This window comes from Lepidochelys olivacea, assembly GCF_965140295.1.
Source record: "Lepidochelys olivacea isolate rLepOli2 genome assembly, chromosome: 9".
Lineage (NCBI taxonomy): Eukaryota > Metazoa > Chordata > Testudines > Cheloniidae > Lepidochelys > Lepidochelys olivacea.
The window spans coordinates 39,517,666-39,537,125 of NC_140419.1; the positions used below are offsets into that span (position 1 = coordinate 39,517,666).

General features: G+C 42.9%; 1 protein-coding gene across 1 annotated transcript in view; it reads right to left on the reverse strand.

Moving 5' to 3' along the window:
• The window catches only part of PXYLP1 (2-phosphoxylose phosphatase 1), a 117,286-nt gene that overhangs the window by 71,350 nt on the left and 26,476 nt on the right, over positions 1–19,460 (reverse strand). Inside the window, exon 2 of the mRNA XM_084639314.1 lies at positions 5,845–5,976. Coding sequence (XP_084495440.1) covers positions 5,845–5,923 — 79 coding nt within the window. The 5' untranslated portion in view covers positions 5,924–5,976. The remainder of the gene's footprint in view (positions 1–5,844; positions 5,977–19,460) is intronic.

Sequence of the window (19,460 nt, forward strand, 5' to 3'; positions counted from 1 at the left end):
AGGGCAGGGATTGAAAGTAGAGTCTGAAGCTTTGCCCCCAATTTCACAATCCACGTGAAGCAGACAAATCAGGAGCCCATCTCCTCCCACTCTACTGTGAATATAAGAATGGCCACACTGGATCAGACTAATGGTCCATCAAGCCCAGTATCCTGTCTTTCAACAGTGGCCACTGCCAGGTACTTCAGAGGGAATGAACAGAACAGGCAATCATCGAGTGATCCATCCTCTGTTGTCCACTCCCAGCTTCTGGCAAACAGAGGCTAGGGACACAGATGGGATTGCATTCCTGACCATCCTGGCTAATACCATTAATAGGCCTATCCTCCTTGAACTTATCTAGTTCTTTTTTGAACCCCATTATAATTTTGACCTTCACAACATCCCTTGGAAACAAGTTCCACAGGTTGACTGTGCATTGTGTGAAGAAGCACTTTATTTTGTTTGTTTAAAACCTGCTGCGTATTAATTTCATAGGCTGACCCCTGGTTCTTGTGTCATATGAAAGAGTAAATAACATTTCCTTATTCACTTTCTCCACACCAGTCAAGATTTTATAGACCTCTATCATAACATCTCTTGTCTTCTCTTTTCCACCCTGAAAGTTCCAGTCTTTTTTAATCTCTCCTCATACGAAGGCTGTTTCAAATCCTAATCATTTTTGTTGCCCTTCTCTGTACCTTTTCCATTTCTAATATATATGTTTTGAGATGGGGCGACCAGATCTGCATGCAGTATTCAAGATATACATAGATACCTAGATATTAATGTCAGAAGGGACCATTATGATCATCTAGTCTGACCTCCTGCACAATGCAGGCCACAGAATCTCACCCACCCACTCCTGAAATAAACCTCTCACCTATGTCTGAGCTTACTGAAGTCCTCAAATCATGGTTTGAAGACTTCAAGGAGCAGAGAATCCTCCAGCAAGTGACCCGTGCCCCATGCTACAGAGGAAGGCGAAAAACCTCCAGGGCCTCTTCCAATCTGCCCTGGAGGAAAATTCCTTCCCGACCCCAAATATGGCGATCAGCTGAACCCTGAGCATATGGGCAAGATTCACCAGCCAGATACCCAGGAAAGAAAAGGATATGGCCTTACCATGGATTTATATAGAGGCAATATGACATTTTCCTAATGGTTCTTATCAGTGTTAGCTTTTTTGACTGACTGCTGTACACTGAGCAGATATTTTAAAAGAACTATCTACAATGATTCCAAGAGCTCACTCCTGAGCAGTAACAAGTAATTTAGACCCCATTATTTTGTATGTATACAGAAGAACTTCAGAGCTACAAACACCACTGGTCTGACCCAATATGGCCATTCTTATGTTCAAAAGGAGTACAATGAAGTTAGGTGAAACACTGCCTTATGGTGGCCTGTTGGGACTAGTAACAAATGCCACTTCACCTCGATTGGTCCCTTGAAATGTGTTAACAACTTATGATAAACAATTCAGCAGTGACATTAAGTTTCCCAGACCTGGAGAAGAGTGCTGTCTAAGCTTGAAAGCTTGTCTCTCTCACCAAACAGAAGTTGGTCCAATAAAAGATATTACCTCACCTATCTTGTCCCACTAATACACCATTTAGTAATAGATTCACAGATTTATATTAGTATGAAGCATTCATTTCCACTCTTAACATTTCATGAGATATCTGGCTTCAAATGCATCTCTGGCTCCTCTAACTTATCGTGGTTTGGGTATTTTTCCAGGTCTAAATATTCTAAGTCCCAGTCCACTGTAATTACCACTCCATGATTTGAAACCAAAACATAAGGAAATGAAATTAAATTTGCTTAAGACAGCTTGGAAAAACAAAGTTTGGAAACTAAGTTTTGCAGTCTAATAAAACAGAAAATGAGCATGTTACACTCAGATGAAAAAGCATTATATCTAAAATATATCAAACCTGAAAGAGATTATTTTACAACCATTTTGCATAAAAGTGGGAACCAAGCATACTGTGAGGAACGTATCTCTTCTAAAGGTGATGGTGAGCTATGTTTCACTGACATCATAAGAGACACTGTATTGTATGAAGTAATATTAGAATAACTGATGAATTTTTGAGGGAGGAAGTCTGAAAGAGGATTTATTGCAACAAGACAATGACCAAAACAAGCATCAAAATGAACACAAGTCTTTGGAGGGGGGGACCTGAATGACACAAACTTAAGTATTTCATGCCATAATCACAGTAATCTGATTTGAACACAACAGAAATAATTTAGGTGTAATGAAAAAAAATTAAGAAAAGCTATAATACCGAAGAAAATGAAGCAGCATCCCAGGACTGCATAGTGGACAACTGCAAGGAGCTGTGTTAAGCTATTATGAAGCATGTAAGTAACATTTCAAAGAGACTTCAGTGTGTAATAAAAGATAAGATGGATACATACACTAACTAGAATGACTGAAAAAAATCCCTCTTCCTGATTTACCTAGTCCACGGTGATTTACCGTCCACTGATTTACCTAGTCCACGGTAATTTATGGCTCATGGGGGCTTGACACTTTTGAATCCTCGCTCCCCATTATAAAGTCTTCTGCTGTGCGTCATGGAATACTGGGTAAGATAAACGTTCCTTTCAAAACATTTGATTACTGTGAACTTAAGTTTCTTATACGGGAGATCATTTTCCTGGTGATAGTGACTTGCTTGCTGAGTGAGTGGGCCTCAGGCTTGGTCCACTCTATGAAATTAGGTCGACGTACGGTCAACCTAATTATGTCAACCTAATTATGTCAGTGTACACACTACAGCTTTGCTCCTGCCGACGTAAGTGCCCTACTACACTGACATAACAACTCCACCTCCACGAGAGGCACAGAGCTTATGTCTATGTAGTTAGGGCGACAGAGTGTCTGTGTAGACACTGGTCATTTACATGGAGTTGTTGGTGTCATTCTTGTCAATTTCAAGGCTCCATTCTGGAGCCACAAAATTGACAAGAAAGTCAGACTGTCAGTGCAGGGTGGGTGGGGGAGAGCTCTAACTAGAGCCTTGGTGCTGCCTGGAGGCTACCAGCTCCCTAATGGGAGCCCGGGAGCTGCCTAGACTCTGGGCACGAAGCTCCCCGCTGGGAGCCCGGGGGGACAGCCAGGGTCTCAGCAGCAGGGAGCCGAGAGCCAGAGGACGGGGGAGTGCAGCCCTGCGCCTATGGGGGTGCCCAGGTTCTCAGCCCCACACATTGCCCCTCTTAAGTTGGTGGAAGCACTCCTAGTGCTTCTACCACACCACCCACAGAAGGAGGGCAGTGTCTACATGAACCACTGCAGTAATCGCTGAGGTGGTTGTACGTTGACCTAACATAGGTCAACTTAAGTTTCTAGCGTAGACATGCCCTCAGACTTTAGTACCTGACTGACTGTATATCAAATTTGAAAAAGATAAATTGGTACGACAGACTCATTTAAGATTCCTCTCCAAGCTTTTCTTGGAGTTCCGCCTTAAGGAGAACAACATCCTGCCAACATTTTTTCCAAGCTGCATGATCATCTGAGCCAGGCCTTTCTTGACACACTCAATGTGAACAGGTCCTTGAAGCAGAATCTGGAGCTGACAAAAGATCTTAGGAACTCCACCCAACTTTCTGTTTGACACCAATTTGTTAGGCACTGCTGTTACCATGAGGACCATGTTTAAATAGACTTCCAGTTGCATTTCCTCTTGTTATCTGGCTGGCCTGAAGCTAAAAGGCCACCTTCATCAAAGGCAAGGCTGCCACTTCCACAAGCTTACTAAGAATTCTTGCTTAGATTTAACCTCTCTGTACTCCAGAATATTTCCATGATAAAGGGAGCTCACCTCTCCCATCTCCAAAAAAGTCCTGTTTGTTTCAGAAATGTCATTTCTTTTAATTTTGGCTAAACCTTTCAGCTAATTGAAGCTGTTATTTGTTTCAATATTGGCAGCTTATCTGATTGAGTTTTAGTCCGTTTGGTACCTGCTGGATGGTCTTTTAGTCCTCTTTATATAAAAACTCTGATTTTATTCCACTGTCAGTGCCACCCTTGATTGCTGCAGCCTACTTTCCTTTTGAAACATCCTTCTGTCTTCTTACTCTCCAGGTGTTGTGCGAAAATGGTTTCTTTAAAGAAGTGAAAATTACTTACCTGCCTTTTTGAAGACATTTCACAGGATTCTCACTCACCTACACACATCCTCTCTGAGTAAGGATTCTTCTTTATGGGGTATCTATTTTTGGTATCACACTCATTTTTACATTTGAGGTAATATTTTTCTGTCTCAAATTTTAACTGGCCTCTCTCTAGGACTATCACCTCCCACACAGAAAATTAAGGCAGAGGCACGTATAGCCGTAAGGCATGGCATGCAGCAGACCTTCAGTGTGCCTGGCTCACATCCTACCCAATAAGGGCAAATTCTCTAAGAGGATTTTTTTGTTTTTTTTGGTGAGCCATAGGTTTTTGGATTACATTTTGCAGAAGAGTAGTTAATGCAAAAATGCAGTGTGAAAACTCTGTGCCTGAAAAACCAGTTAAATATTATTCAAGATATGATACATTTTAAATGCAAGGTACAGTAGAGCCTCAGAGTTATGAACTGACCAGTCAACCACACACACATCATTTGGAACTGGAAGTACGCAACCAAACAGCAGCAGAGACCAAAAAAAAAAAAAAAAAAAAAAAAAGCAAATACTGTACAGTACCGTGTTAAACATAGATCACTAAAAAAATAAAATTTAAAAAAAGATTTGACAAGGGAAGGAAACAGTTTCTGTGCACATTTCATTTAAATTAAGATGGTTAAAAGCAGCATTTTTCTTTTGCATAGTAAAGTTTCAAAGCTGTATTAAGTCAATGTTCAGTTGTAAACTTCTGAAAGAACAGCCATAACGTTTTGTTCAACGTTATGAACATTTCAGAGTTATGAACAACCTCCATTCCTGAAGAGTTCGTAACTCTGAGGTTCTACTATACATCTTTATAGGTGTTATTTTGGCTGCTAAACAGAGCACATTTTACTCCATGGATGTGAAAGAAATAGAGAATTACAATGAAAATTTGATAAAATTAAATACAAGGGCTGAAGAGTTCAAGTATTTCCTAACTAAACTACACACATCCAGTGTAGGAGAAGACATTTCCCTAAATTCTGTCTATACTTTTCTTCTTACCTTCAGTCAACACCTATTTATTTTTGTTCATAATAGTAGAAAGATTAGGTTTGTGCATAGGCCTCACCTTCACTAGGAAATTTCATTTGTAAAGCTGATTTTTGAGTTAGCTGACACAGTGCTGCCTGGAGACAAGGACAAGTCATGCTTAGCACTGTATCTGCTAGTTTTGGGTAAACCTTACTGGAACTACCCATGACTAGCTGACAGAACATGAAACATGGATTTGCCTTTTTCTACATCAATCAGTCGCTTGTGGTGAGCATTGTGTCAGCTAACTCAATTGTCAAAAGTTTTGTTAGAACTCGGTTAAATTTCCTTGTGCAGATAAGACGAAAGAAGGGAAGAGTCTCAGCGCTCAGTACTGTCAGAGCAATACACTGGATTCTGTCTTGCTTGCTCCAATATAAAACAAATCAATGTTTTTACCTACATCAGCTTTGCATAACTTGATCTTTTGTCAAATTGTCCTGATTTTATAATATAGTGTGCAATGTACCATTTCACTATTTTTATTCTTAAATTTTACCTTCTAAAAGGAAATTTAAAAGAAAAAAATATGTACATTTATATAAAAAACACAAATGCTTAAGAAAGGACACAAAAGGCTTTTTTTAAAGGAAAAAACCTAACACATTTGGCTACACTATGGGCATATTGTAGGCAAAAACAAAAGGAGGTTTTACTTACAGAATTGTAGGCTGAGGCTCAAAAAGGCTAATAAGGCTGCCAAAGCCAGCAAGATCAGAAAACGATTTCGGAAAAGCATTATTAGTCGTTCTGCTTTCTCTTCATGGTTTCATCTCCATACATGAACACTTCCTGTGAACGAAACAGACAAGCATATATTTAACAAGTGGAAGCTTACAGCTACCCTGAAATAAATCCAAGTATAATTTTGGTAGGAGTACAAGAGAGACATGAGGTTATTTCTTGTATGCAAGTTTCAGAGATGCAGAACCTGGATCAAGATACAGGTTTCAGAGTAACAGCCATGTTAGTCTGTATTCGCAAAAAGAAAAGGAATACTTGTGGCACCTTAGAGACTAATCAATTTATTTGAGCATAAGCTTTCGTGAGCTACAGCTCACTTCATCGGATGCATACTGTGGAAAATACAGAAGATGTTTTATACACACAAACCATGAAAAAATGGGTGTTTATCACTACAAAAGGTTTTCTCTCCCCGACCCCACTCTCCTGCTGGTAATAGAACGCTTCAAGTCTCTTCCTTGCCTCTCAGGCCAGTGTATCAAACTGAGCAAATTTTGCAACAAAGTAATTTTTTTCTCTCCAGTCTCTAACAATTATCTTGTAGCGCCAGGGCCAGCCCTAGACATTTTGGTACCCTATGCAGTGCCCCCGCAGGGGGTTGGTGGCCCCAGGACTCCGCGGGGGGGCTGGCTTGGGGGCCAGAGGGGAAACCTCCCCCCAGCACAAGCCGGTGGAGCGGAGAGGGTTGTGGCCGGGTCACTCCACTTCCTGATGCCCAGTGAATGCACCCCACACTCACGGGGTGGTTGAAAGTGGAGTGACCAGGCCCCAACCCGCTCCGCTCCTCTGGCTCGGGACTTGGAGGGCAAAGGGGAACCGCCCTCCACCACTCATCAGCGGCGCAGAGCAGGCTAGGGCTGGGTCGCTCCATTTCCCGCTGCCCGGTGAGTGCAGGGCACCCTGACCCCTGCTGCAGTCCCCCGGGACATTGCTCAGGGGAAGGGGTGGAGCAGGGGCGGGGCTGGTGTGGAGCAGGGGTGGGAAGAGGTGGGGCTGGGGTGGAGCAGGGGCGGGGGCCATGGGGAAGAGGCAGAGCAGGGGCAGAGGCAGCTTTCCTGGGTGGCTCAGCTGGTCGGGGGATCGGGCTGGCCGCTGGAGCAGCACGCAGCTGTGTAGGGCACCAGGAAAATTGGGGCAATTTGGTGCCCCAAGTTTCCTCGTGCCCTACACAGCTGTGTACTTTGCATATGGGTAAGGACAGCCCTGTGTAGCGCTCTGCTATTTTGTGGGCTGGTTCCCAGTCTTAACAACTCTAAAATTCCTTTAATTAAAGCAGTCTCTCCCTACCCTCCTGAAAAATACAGGTCAGGAAACCAACATACTTGCCTAATGACTCCTAAAAGCAACCCTTATTTACCTTGCCAGGAATGTTCTAACTATCGTATACTCTGTATCTGAACTGTTAAAGAGACAGGTTAAGAATTACTCCCTCTAGGGGACAGCACTATTGTTAAATAAATTATAGGAATCTTAGGTTAGAGAATAAAGATTCAGAGGAGGAGTTACGACTAGAGCTGTGCGTAAAACAGAAATTCTAGTTATGACAATTGACTTTCTTGTGTTGACTGCAAGATGCAGGAATTTCGTTGGTCTTGAAAGAAATATTTTGTGATTCCCCATCTCCTTTGATTTGAGGTCTGTTTACAGCAGCACAAAAGTGCATGGGGGTTCCCAATCTCAAAAGTGTCAGATTATTATTTTCACAGATTAAGGAGAAAATCCTTGAAAACACTCTTCAGTGTCATGAAACAGTGAATTTACTATATATTAGTAAATTCTTTCTCCTGGTTCCTGTCTTGATCTGTTAAGTCAGAGCAAAATTTATGGACCTGTATGCAGCATTCCCTAAGAGCTGTGATGAATGTATGAGACAAAGATGTTCATCTATATCAAGGCAGCATTGTGTATCATTTTCAAAGCAGCACCACTGTAGCCCTCTGGGTTGTTTCTTGGGTGTCAAACAGTGTTAAAGGCAACTTAACCAATTAAACTGGCAAAAGGAAAGAAACACAAGGGCAACATCAAGAAGATTACATAATTACTCAATGGGGCTAGCACACAGCACGATGGAACATATATTTATGAGGAGATAAATCAAGAGAATGAAAAAGTAGATGTCTAGTCCGGAATGGAGGAGCCCATTTATTAATTAGAACTTACACTGGGGTGCATGATACTGGTGCACAAGAAATCTGCACTGTTTACCTGAGGCCTTCTGGATGGAATTCAAAGTGCTGGTATTCACCTTTAAAGTCCTAAATGGGCCACATTTCTGGAGCGACCACCTCTTCCCTCAAATCATTATTCCCACAGCAGTAGTCAGTGAATGTGCAGAAAGGGGATGGACTGGTGGCAGGGGTTACCAGCTTGGAAATGCACTTCCCCACTTAGAACCCCAGAGCCTTGATTTGTTAAACTTTTAGACACACTGAAAAGCTTATAATTTCCCTTGAGATTAGGACAGGATAGGGTATTTGTTAACATGGTATAATTAGACTGTGGGGATGAATTAACTACCTCTAAAAATTTTAATCTAACAGTAGATTTAAGCAGCCTCATGTAATTTTGATTATTATGAGCTTTAAGTATTGTAATGGGGACCTGTGCTTTTCTGGTAATAATTAATCGGATTTCTCAGTACATAAAGCTAGGAGGTATAAGTCTTTGCAAGACTGTATCTCTCTCTCTGTCTCAAAGGATACTGACTGTATTGGGAGAACTGACTTTCCATTTTGTTATACTAATTTCCAAGAGACTATAAAGAACTGAGGGTTCTGAGAAACTAGAAACCAATGCCTGTTGCTATACTTTTTCAAAATGCCACCAGTGCCATAGTTGGTATGGGAACACAGTAAGAAATGCATGGCAGAAATGAGACAGTATAAGTGGGAAGGAAGGCCTGTAGTTTAAAGGGCCCTTTTAACTTTCCAGAATAGCAGCTCTCACTGTAACTAGTGTAATCTCTTAACGAGAGGTGTGCCAGCCCACTGACTGATGCTAAACTGAGCTGTGAAGGCGAAAAAAGAGAGACATACGGATGGATGATTACAAACCACCAGGAGAGAAAGAAGCAGCTAAGTTAAACAGATGGAAGGACAGAAGGAAAACTACAGGAAAAGCAAAATTAAACGTACAGGGGAGGAAAAGGTAAAATATATGAGGAAGAAAAATCTCAAGAATTAATACCAAACTCCCTCACCTCAATATCATTAGTGAATAATATTGGTATATAATGCAATATGCCACAAAAAGTGGAGAGACAGAAGCGTAGAGAAAGTACGGAGAACAGATGCCTTACATTAGCCGGGATATTTATGGAAGATGTTTAATTAGCTTAAACTTTCATTCTTCTTGCAATTAAGATTTAATGTTTAGACTAAGTAGTTCAGAAATTGTAAATAAGAAAGCAAGATTCTTTTTTAAATTATACATGTTTTGGCATGCTAACGAATTATAATCATTATGTTATGATTGATTTGTGACAGTCCCTGTAGAGCAACTGTGTTCAATAAATGGTCTGCCAATGAAATTCGTTATCAGCTCTCACTTGATATCAAGTATCATGGGATCAGATGCACATATACAGTACTGTGAAATGAAACAACAGGTTTAAAATACTGACAAGTGTGGTATTCAAGAGAAAAACAGCACTAAGACTGCAAACATTAAGTAGAAGCAAATACAATCAATAAGAATAGATGTTGGTTATAGTGGCTGGACATTCAACTGGCAACTTTGAGAAGTATATGCTAATTGAGTAGTACATAAAAAGAGGGAGCTTAGAAAGTGTAAACTAAGGGCAGGAAAATTAATTCTCCCCAAAAATCAAAACCCCTCCGTGTGATCAAAAAAAGATGAGGAGAAGAACACATAGTCAATGTGCTTTTGGTGTTAGGCCTTGTCTACACTACAAAATTAAGCTGACCTAAGTTAAGTCGATGTACAGCCACCAGAGTAATTCCTGCAGTGCTTCATGTCCACACTATGCCCCCGTCGGTCATGCGCATCCTCACCAGGAGCACTTCCACAGACTTAACTGTCTAGGGCACTGACAGCTGGAGCCCCTCCACCATGGGGTTAACAGCCAGAGCTGTTGGCCCTTGGGAAAGGGGGGCTCCAGCTGTGAGCCTCACATGGGGCTGACAGCGCGGGCTGTTGGCCCCAGGGTGGGGAGGCAACAGCTGTGAGCCCTGCACAGGGCTGACAGCCAACAGGCAATGTAGATAATGCAATGTCTACATCAGTGGTGGGCAACCTGTGGCCCGTCAGGATAATCTGCTGGCAAGTCACAAGACAGTGTTTACATTGACCGTCTACAGGCATGGCCACCTGCAACTCCCAGGGGCAGCCGTTTGCTGTTCCCGGTCAATGGGAGCTGCGGGAAGTGGCGCGGGCTGCAGGAACATGCTGAGCACCACTTCCCCCAGCTTCCATTGGCCAGGAACGGCGAACCTCAGCCAATGGGAGCTGCAGGCGGCTATGCCTGTGGACAGTCAATGTAAACACAGTTTTGGGGCCCAACAGCAAATTACCCTGACAGGCCACGCGTTGCCCACCACTGGTCTACACAGACACTGTGTCACCCTAACTACATTTATCTAACCACCACGCCTTTTGCCGAGGTGGAGTTATTAGGTCGATGTAGTGGGAGACTTGCATTGGTGGGAGCAACATTGTAATGTACACACTTACAGATTGAGGTCGACGTAGGCTGCCTTATGTGGACCTAACTCTGTGGTGTAGACCAAGCCTTAGAAATACACTGTTACAGAATTAGAGATATTGCTGCAGAATTAAAGCTCACAGTATTACAGAGCAGCTGCTGTTTGGATGACATTTGGAGTATATTGATCTTTATTTACTTGATGGGTGGTTCAGAGTGCAGGTCATGTCCTAGCCTCACTGTCTCCACCTGAAAGCTCTCAGTACCGGAAGGCCAATTTTATCACCAACAATTGACATAACATTGGCTCTATTTGTTGGCTCATGATCCTCCAGGCTTTGACACTCTTGTTCTAAAAGATGAATAAATACTGTACTGCTAGAAACGCAGTCCACACTCAGCATTCTCAGCACTGGCATTCTATCAGCAGGTTAATAAATTGGTATAAATCACAGCATTTATTGCACATAACTGATGATATAGATATTCAGCTCAAGAAATAATGTTAGTCTGGATAAAGAAATTCTGCTGAACCACAAACTTCATTCAGACATTATTAATTGTAAGACATACAAAATCAACCTAGAATTTAAAAATGAATGATGTAATACCTCCTATAACCAAATGTAGCTAATAATTAAAAGAAAAGCTATTCGGACACCTAATACAGTATATGTCCTTGCTATATGATTTTTTTTTATTTTCCTCCCTTTTAAATTGTGTCCAATATTTATTATAACAAATCACAAAGGCAGAAGATTACTGATCTAGTTTAAAGTATCCCCACTGTCACCTACTCAAGCACAAAGATTTCAGTATGTATTCACTTGAGCTGTGCAACTTCTTGCATATTCACTCAAGGCTGAAAAAAAGGTACTGTTATTAACAGACAGGAGAGAGGGAGTCAGGAGACCTGGGATCCATTCCTGCCTCTACCAGGCTTCTTCTGGGTTCTTGGGCTGGTCAAGGCTTCTTTCTACATCAGTTTCCTCAACTGCAGAAGTGGATACCTACTTGACAGAAACGTTGTATGACTGAATTTGTGAATGTTTACAAATCACTGCAAGGTCTTCTCAGGTTTATGTAAGAAAGGTGGTTTTTATTAGTATTTCACACAATGTACTGAAAATATATCCATACCACCAAGGACTTTAAAAGTTCTTGAGAAATTAGACTTGTCCAACCCCTCCAAAATAATCATTACCTTTCTGTACATCTGTGCCACTTGACTAATAACATTACCTCTAAATTAGTTGCATCCATCTAGGACGTAAACCTACCATCTTACTTAGCGTGTAAGCACATTATTTCACTGAATCACCATGACAGCTGAATGAATTTACTTGATTAAAATAGCATGTATCCATAATAATCAATACTACTCTTCAAAGTCTGCTTCCATACAATTACTATACTTATCTCGTATGCCAGATCCAGCAACATCACATCAAAATGACAGAAACTGCTAAGATACAAGCGAGTGACAGTGGTCATTATGAAATGGAGAAGGAAACAGTCACAGTTGTAAGGAAGAAAGCTTCAAAGTCTATAACTGAATGATTGCCAAAGACAGACACAATAACCATACTGTGCTATCAGGCTCTGCAGTAGCAAGACCAGTCTGGAAATTGAGGCAAGACGGCCTGGAAACAAAAAAAAGATATGGGCTGGTGCAGGGTGACATTCATGCATTAATTTGGGGAAGTTATTGAAGAATTTAGGCCGCCCACTGACTAGTCCCATATCCACTACTGACAGTTCTCTCTATTCGAGAGCTTTCAATTGCTTTTGATCTGTCTTGTATCCTTTCATTGCATAGTAAGGATTTTTTTTCCTGCATGCAAGCCTTGTTTTGAAGGTAACTGAACAGAAAGTGATAGCAGCAGATGTGATTATGAAAATTTTTGTTCTATTTTCAGTTTCCATATTCAGACTTGAATTGTTAGAAGTACTGTACTTTTGAAGGGTCTATTTTAAAGAAGGAAAAGAACACTGAGTGAAGATCTTTGAAATCAAATATATAAAACTGCATACAGTAAGCGTCTCTCTCTAAAAGAACACAGATACCTTATTAATGCCTCACAAACAGGACCAAATTCAGAAAGTTATATAGTAGCTTACATGATTCTATTTCGGTGAGTGAGGGAGGATAAATGCTTCTTCACTTAGTGAAATACCTACAAGAAGAAATCTGTGATTCCCCACTTCTTTTTGGCTAGGCAGACCACATTAGTGTTATCTACATTCATCAGGACATCTTTGGGTAGCACCAAAACGCAAAATAACTCCAGTTTAAGGTCCTAAAAAAGATGTCCAATTATAAGAAGGGCGCTGACTGTGACACTGTACCACATATTCATCATAGTGGTATCACTATGATATGATTATGACATTGTTATGGTGCATCTTGTACAAAATGTGTCATGTGAGGTATCTGTGAAAAGCAATGATTTGCTGAATATGATTATCCTATATGTGTGCATGTATAATTTTTGTATCTGAAGTTATGAATATTAATTATGTACCTGTATTTCAAATGTGCTTACTCTGAGTAACACCCACAACTAGTCTTTCAGGTACAACAATGAAGAAGCTAGACTGTTTTTGCTGATGACCATCAGCACTGACAGTGGACCATGGAAGAGCTTAGCCTTCCTGTGAACACTTCAGACAGCCTATGGATAATGGCTGCTATGACTCAGCAAGGCATGCAAAGCTATGTGACCAGATCACATGACACTGAACTCTATTTTGGTACCTGTATTCTTCCACAAACTGGGCTGGGAACTTAGCTTGAAACAAAGGGTTCCTGCCATAGGGAGATGCTATATAAGGTGGGGAGTAACATCATGATTGGTCTTCACTCCCCCACAACTCAACACCTGAAAGAACATCTGGAAGACAAAGGACTTGGAACGGGGGAGGGGGACCCAAACTGCAAGGCAGATGCAGCTTGTGCCTCAAGAATCTGTAAGCCTGCTTGTATCATCGGACAGGGTGAGATGTGGCTGATACAAATCCTATCTAGTATGTTAGGTTTAGTTTGCGGTTTTGTTTATTTACTAGGTAATCTGCTTTGATCTGTTTGCTATCACTTATAATCACTTAAAATCTATCTTTCTGTAGTTAAACTTATTTTATGTTTTCCCTTAACCAGTGTTTTCTGAATGAAATGTCTGGGAAAATCTCAGCTTGGTAAACAAAAGCTATCGCATATCTTCGCCACATCAAGGAGGGAGTGGGGTGGTGAATCCCACTGCAGTGCAAGATGGTATAATTCTGGGTTTATACTCCAGTAAGGATGCAAGGCTGGGGAATTGGCTGGTGCTCTGTTGTAAATCAGTAAGTGGCTTAGGTAGAGCACTCAGATAACTGAGCTGGGTGTGTGGTGCCACCTGCTCTCATGTTGGGTGATAATAGGGCCTTGAGAGGCTGGCTGGTACACCAGCCAAGCACGTGGGAAAGCCCAACCCAGCTGAAGCATTAGGGGGCAGAGTGGTTCCCACTGCCTCCCAGACTGCACCCCGGGGATGACAACCCATCACACTGACTACTAAGCAGTATTCTTTTTAACTACTAATACCCATCAGTCTGTTGTGCATTCAGATCTCAGCAAAGATGACCAGCAGACATCTTTCCTTACACACAAAATAAAGGTAAAGGGAGGACTCATGAAGTATATAAAATAAGGGATGTTGGCAGCTCGTAGGTGGAGTAGCCCAAAACGTTTTCTTTACCCTTTGACTTTGTCCAGGGACACATTCCTACAGAGGATAGGGAATAACAGTTGTATTCACGTGGATATGGCCAGATTCATCATTGCTCAAGTAAAGCAGCAAAGAAAGAAAGAGTGACACTGAGCAGAAATGATTCAGAAGACACCAAAGATGTTGACAGCTTTGACTGGTCACTGCTGCACTTAATTAAGTAAATGCTAACTCCCCCGCACTCCACCTCCCTCCTTCCCCTCCCCTTCCCTCTCCCCTCCCCGATATCAACCACAGCTGGTGTCCTTTCAATATTCCACTGGAACTTCAGCATCTTAAAGTGGATACACTATTCCTGGTACATCAGGCAATACTGCAGGTGCACTTTGACTGACATCCCAGGAACATCATGCAGCAACAAAACAATTAGCCTTAATATTGTTAATCTCAACTATGAATGATCCTTATCCTCATGCAGAGAGGATTATACAATCAGTCTCATATCTCTTCACTGGTTCTCTTAAACAATGCCGAGCAGTTCACTTTAAATAAAATAATTCTCCATTCACAACAGGTTGTTCCACTTCCTAGACATATATTTTCCTCATGTAAGACAATCTGCCCATCACTGTATAAAATTATACCCACTTGCCTCACTCAACTTATCCTATCCTCCTTTGTGAAAAGCAGAAGGCTTCGAAATTGACTTGGCTCTACTGAAGAGTCTGTCAAACTAACCAACACAATCTCTCATCTCTTTAAATCAATTATATGGAATCCAGAAAAGTTATACAAAAAATGAGCTTCCCGAGGCCTGCCCCCCGTTCATTCCATCCTTCCTCCCCTCCATCGCTTGCTCTCCTCCACCCCCGCTCACATGCTCATTTTCGCTACAAGGCCCAAACAGACGTATTTATTGTTTTGACAGATATAATATACTAATTTCAGGTTTTATTTGTTACAGGATGCTAGAGCTGGCAGCAAAATAGTCAAAAAGGTTAGTTTTTTTTTAAATGAAATCTCACGAAGGTTTTCACGATTCTCTCCCTCTCCTCTTCCCATTTTTTCTAACCAGCTCCATGTTTTTTTGTTCACTCCAGTTATTGTAATTTTATGTGTGGAATTAGGACCACACATTATCACAGCTACAGTGGGTCCATTAAAGGCCCACTACTGAAGCCCAAATACAAATCCATAGAGCACAACCACAGAAATGCACACCTGTCCATATACCTATATAAATAAATCTGTGGCAACTGACTCCCACACCTACATGCAGATACACACGTGTATTCATGTATACACATCTAGCATGTACTAACACACATACTTCCACATTATTTATTATTACAATTGTTTAGTGCCTAGAGACCCCAACTAAGATCAGGGCTCCAGGGTGGTAGGTGCTGGACATTCACATAAAAAGAGAGAGTCTGCCACAAAGTTTATAATGTAGCGTCTAGGTGGGGAGAAATGTATGATACATTGGCCCTTCTGCAATTACTAGTCACCAACATTCACTTTTTAAGAAATAATACATTTCTTTTAGAGTTCCCTTCTCTTTTAAAGACTTGTTATGAAATTAATTCACATATTTTAGGTCATCAATTTTTTTGTGCGCAAGCCAGCAAAAGGAATAAAAGCCAAAGAGTTAGGCTGCAAATTTTATTCACACAGACGTATACACATGCAGCAATACACGCACCTCCCTACACAAAGGCACACAGTCTCTTACACACATACAATGCATGCATGTACACACTTGCCTACACAGAGACACCCACTCGGGAAGGGAGGAGGGTGGGCTGGAGGGGAAAAGATGGGGTGGGGTGAAGGAGAGAAGATGGGGAAGGAAAGAGGACAAGGACAAGAGCAGGGTGGGAGTGAGAGGGGGCAGTGAAACAGAGAAAAGGAGGTGTGAGGGGGTATGTGGGGTGGACGGGGATGCAGAGGGAGGCAGAAGTCCACAGGTGCAAGAGGATGTGGGGGGCACAGGGCTGTATAGGGACCTAATGGAGTGCAGCAATGTATGGAGGTGCATGGCTGTGGGAGGTGAGGGACACAGGGGTAGTGGCTCTGGGAGGTGGAGAGGATGCATGGGAGAGCGCTGTAAGGGGTACAGACTTGGGATGGGCATGTGTGGGGGGTAGGGTAGGGTAGGGTGGGGTGGGATGGGACAGAGGAGGGATGCAGTGAGCAGGATTGGGGTGCAGGGCGGGTTGGAATGGGATGCAATGAGGGGGATACAGAGGGTGGGACAGGGAGAGATGCAGTGAGGGGATAGGGTGCGGGAGATGGGGGTGTAGCCCCATTCCCAGCACCTGGAGACGACAATACATACCTCCAACTCCTGGGTGCCAGCAACAGGGCGACACAGTGCGGTTCGCCACAGGACACGCGCTGCTGCTCGAGCCTAGCCACACAAGGAGCCTGAGAAGAGTGCCGGGAGAGGCACGCACCCCGCGCCCCCTCAACAGCTGCCTGCTGAGCACTCACGAGTCACACTAGTTCCTCACCTGCCCTGACCCAGCCAATGGGAGTTGTGCCTGCGGGTGGAGGGTGGGGGCAGCATGCAGACACACAAATGCGCGCACACACACCAGCCCCTAAGGCTAGGAGCCAGACATGCCAACTGCTTCCCAACCTGGGAGTCGCATGGCACACCAGCTAGCAAGGAGTCTGCCAGCCCTGCTGTGCAGCACTGCAAACCAGACAGTCAACTGACTGGAGCCGCCAGAATCGCTTTTCCACTAGGTGTTCTGGTCCAAAACTGGACACCTGGTCACCCTATTCCTAGAATCTTCCATATGAACATGTGGAAAGTTGGAACCTTTCACAGCTCACGTGGAATCAAAATCTCACAGCCTCAAAAGTGACAGGAATGGGAAGTCCAGGACTGCCACAATCTTACATTTAAAGCTTCCCTGGAACTAATTTTAAGTGCTTAGCTTTCACTGGTAGCTGGACAGGTTTAAACTGCCTTTGACTCAGCCAATTTGGTGACCGAAGGGAGAGACAGTTGCTTTCCTAGAGAAAAGTTCATTCTAAATGCTTGGTGTAAGCCAAATACACAATACCTGAAAACTCAAAGTGAACATGTGTTTTAAAAATATGTTTATTCAGAATCTTCATTATGATAAAAAGCTGGCAAATGTCAAACTTTTAATTTTCTAAGACAAGTTATTTATCAAAATAGGAGTATGTTTTCTTGCAAGTTCGAGTCCAAGAAAACACACACAGCACAGACACCAGAAACTAGACTTTTTTAAAGTTGATTTTTTTAAATAATTACTTTAAGCTTTTTGATAAATAATAAAAACATAGACGAGCTTGTCACTGCTATAGTATCATCCTGAAGGATCATGCCATTTATTTATAAAAAAGAGGATACTATACTCATGGGGTGTACCAACCCCACACTGGGCCTCAGGGAGTTGAAGAGAGCCTGAAGGTGCAATCAGCCTCAGCCCACTACGCTTGCAGTAGGGGTCAGCCTGGAGGGAAGAAATAAGAGAAGAAAAGCCCAGCTCAATGGTGAGGCGATGGAGAGGGAACAGAACTCTTGAGCTAGCTCTTCAGAAGTTAATATGCGGCTCCTTGTATAGGCACCGACTCCGGGGATGGAGCTACAGGCGCCAACTTTCCAATATGCCGGGGGGGGGGGGGGGGTGCGCTCACTGCTCAACCCCTGGCTCTGTCAGAGGCCCTGCCCCCACTCCACCCTTTCCCACCCCCTCCTCTGACCCTGCCATGCACTCACTCCCCCCGAGCCTCCTGCACACCATGAAACAGCTGGTGGGGAGGTGCGGGGAGGAGCTGATGAGGGGCTGCTGATGTATTACTGTGGCTTTTTGGCAATGTACTTTGGTAAATTCTGGCTCCTTCTCAGGCCCAGGTTGGCCACCCCTGAGCTGGCCCTATGAAGGATGGCTTGGCTGGAGCCAGAGCCTAATCAGAAACTGCCTTGAAGCTGTCTGGAAGAATGGATCAGCTTGGACTAGAGCCTAGCCAGAGCCTCCTTGGAGCAGAAAGGCATGGTGAAGAACCTTTTTGTTTCTTTCTGTTCCTCAACTAGCTTGGATCCCCTTTGTTTTGGCAGAAGAGTCAGCCAAGGAAGAGACGGTAAGAAATGTCTGCCTGCAGGGCCTGCTAAGAAGCAATCCAGGGATACAAAAGAGGATCTGAACAAACCCAGAGTAGAGGGCATGCCTGGATTCCCCTACTGGCCCTCCTAGGGCTGGTAGGTCCAAATGACTGAAGGTAGGCCAAACCAGATCTGGGGAAACCCAAGTTCAACCCACCTCTGAAGGGGTAGGATTAAAAGTGACCTGGCCAGAGGCCATGTCTCAGGAAGAGGAATCATAGAATATCAGGGTTGGAAGGGACCTCAGGAGGTCATCTAGTCCAACCCCCTGCTCAAAGCAGGACCAATCCCCAACTAAATCATCCCAGCCAGGACTTTGTCAAGCCTGACCTTAAAAACCTCAAAGGAAGGAGATTCCACCACCTCCCTAGGTAACACATTCCAGTGCTTCACCACCCTCCTAGTGAAAAGACGAGGAAGACTACCACAGGCCCAGAGCAGTTGGCGCCAAAGGAGGAGAGCCGTTATGCCAGCCCCAGCCTGCAGGTGAGTCACATGCTTAAAATACATACAAGGGTTATTCACATATGTCAGAAATATCAGCAACACCTTGAAGAAGACGTCCTGCATTAGCAATATGATACAGTAGTTGGATTTTATGCTGGAAAGATAAAATTACAGTGGGGACACTAGTTACATGGGAATTTGGTCAGATACTAGAGGTAACCTCTACTTTTCTTAAGAAAAACTTTCATTAGATTCATACTAAGTGTTTGAGACCTCAGTTTTAAGTCTCATCTGAAAGACCAAGTGCCAATGCAGATGCCACTATAAATGAGCATAAAAAAAAAAAAAAAAACCACACACACAACACATTTGCTTAAATTAATCCTAATCAACTTTGAGGTTTGAGCTGAAGTGTTCCAAAGTTTTGTTAACTGTAGAAGTTAATGGAAGTCTTTGGCTTACTACTAACATACAGTTTTCAAGTAGTAGACCAGCTTTTCAACACTGTAGCCTCTTTAGAAGATGGAGAGTACATTGCCCATTAGGGCTAGTTGAAGCGTTAAACTTTTTA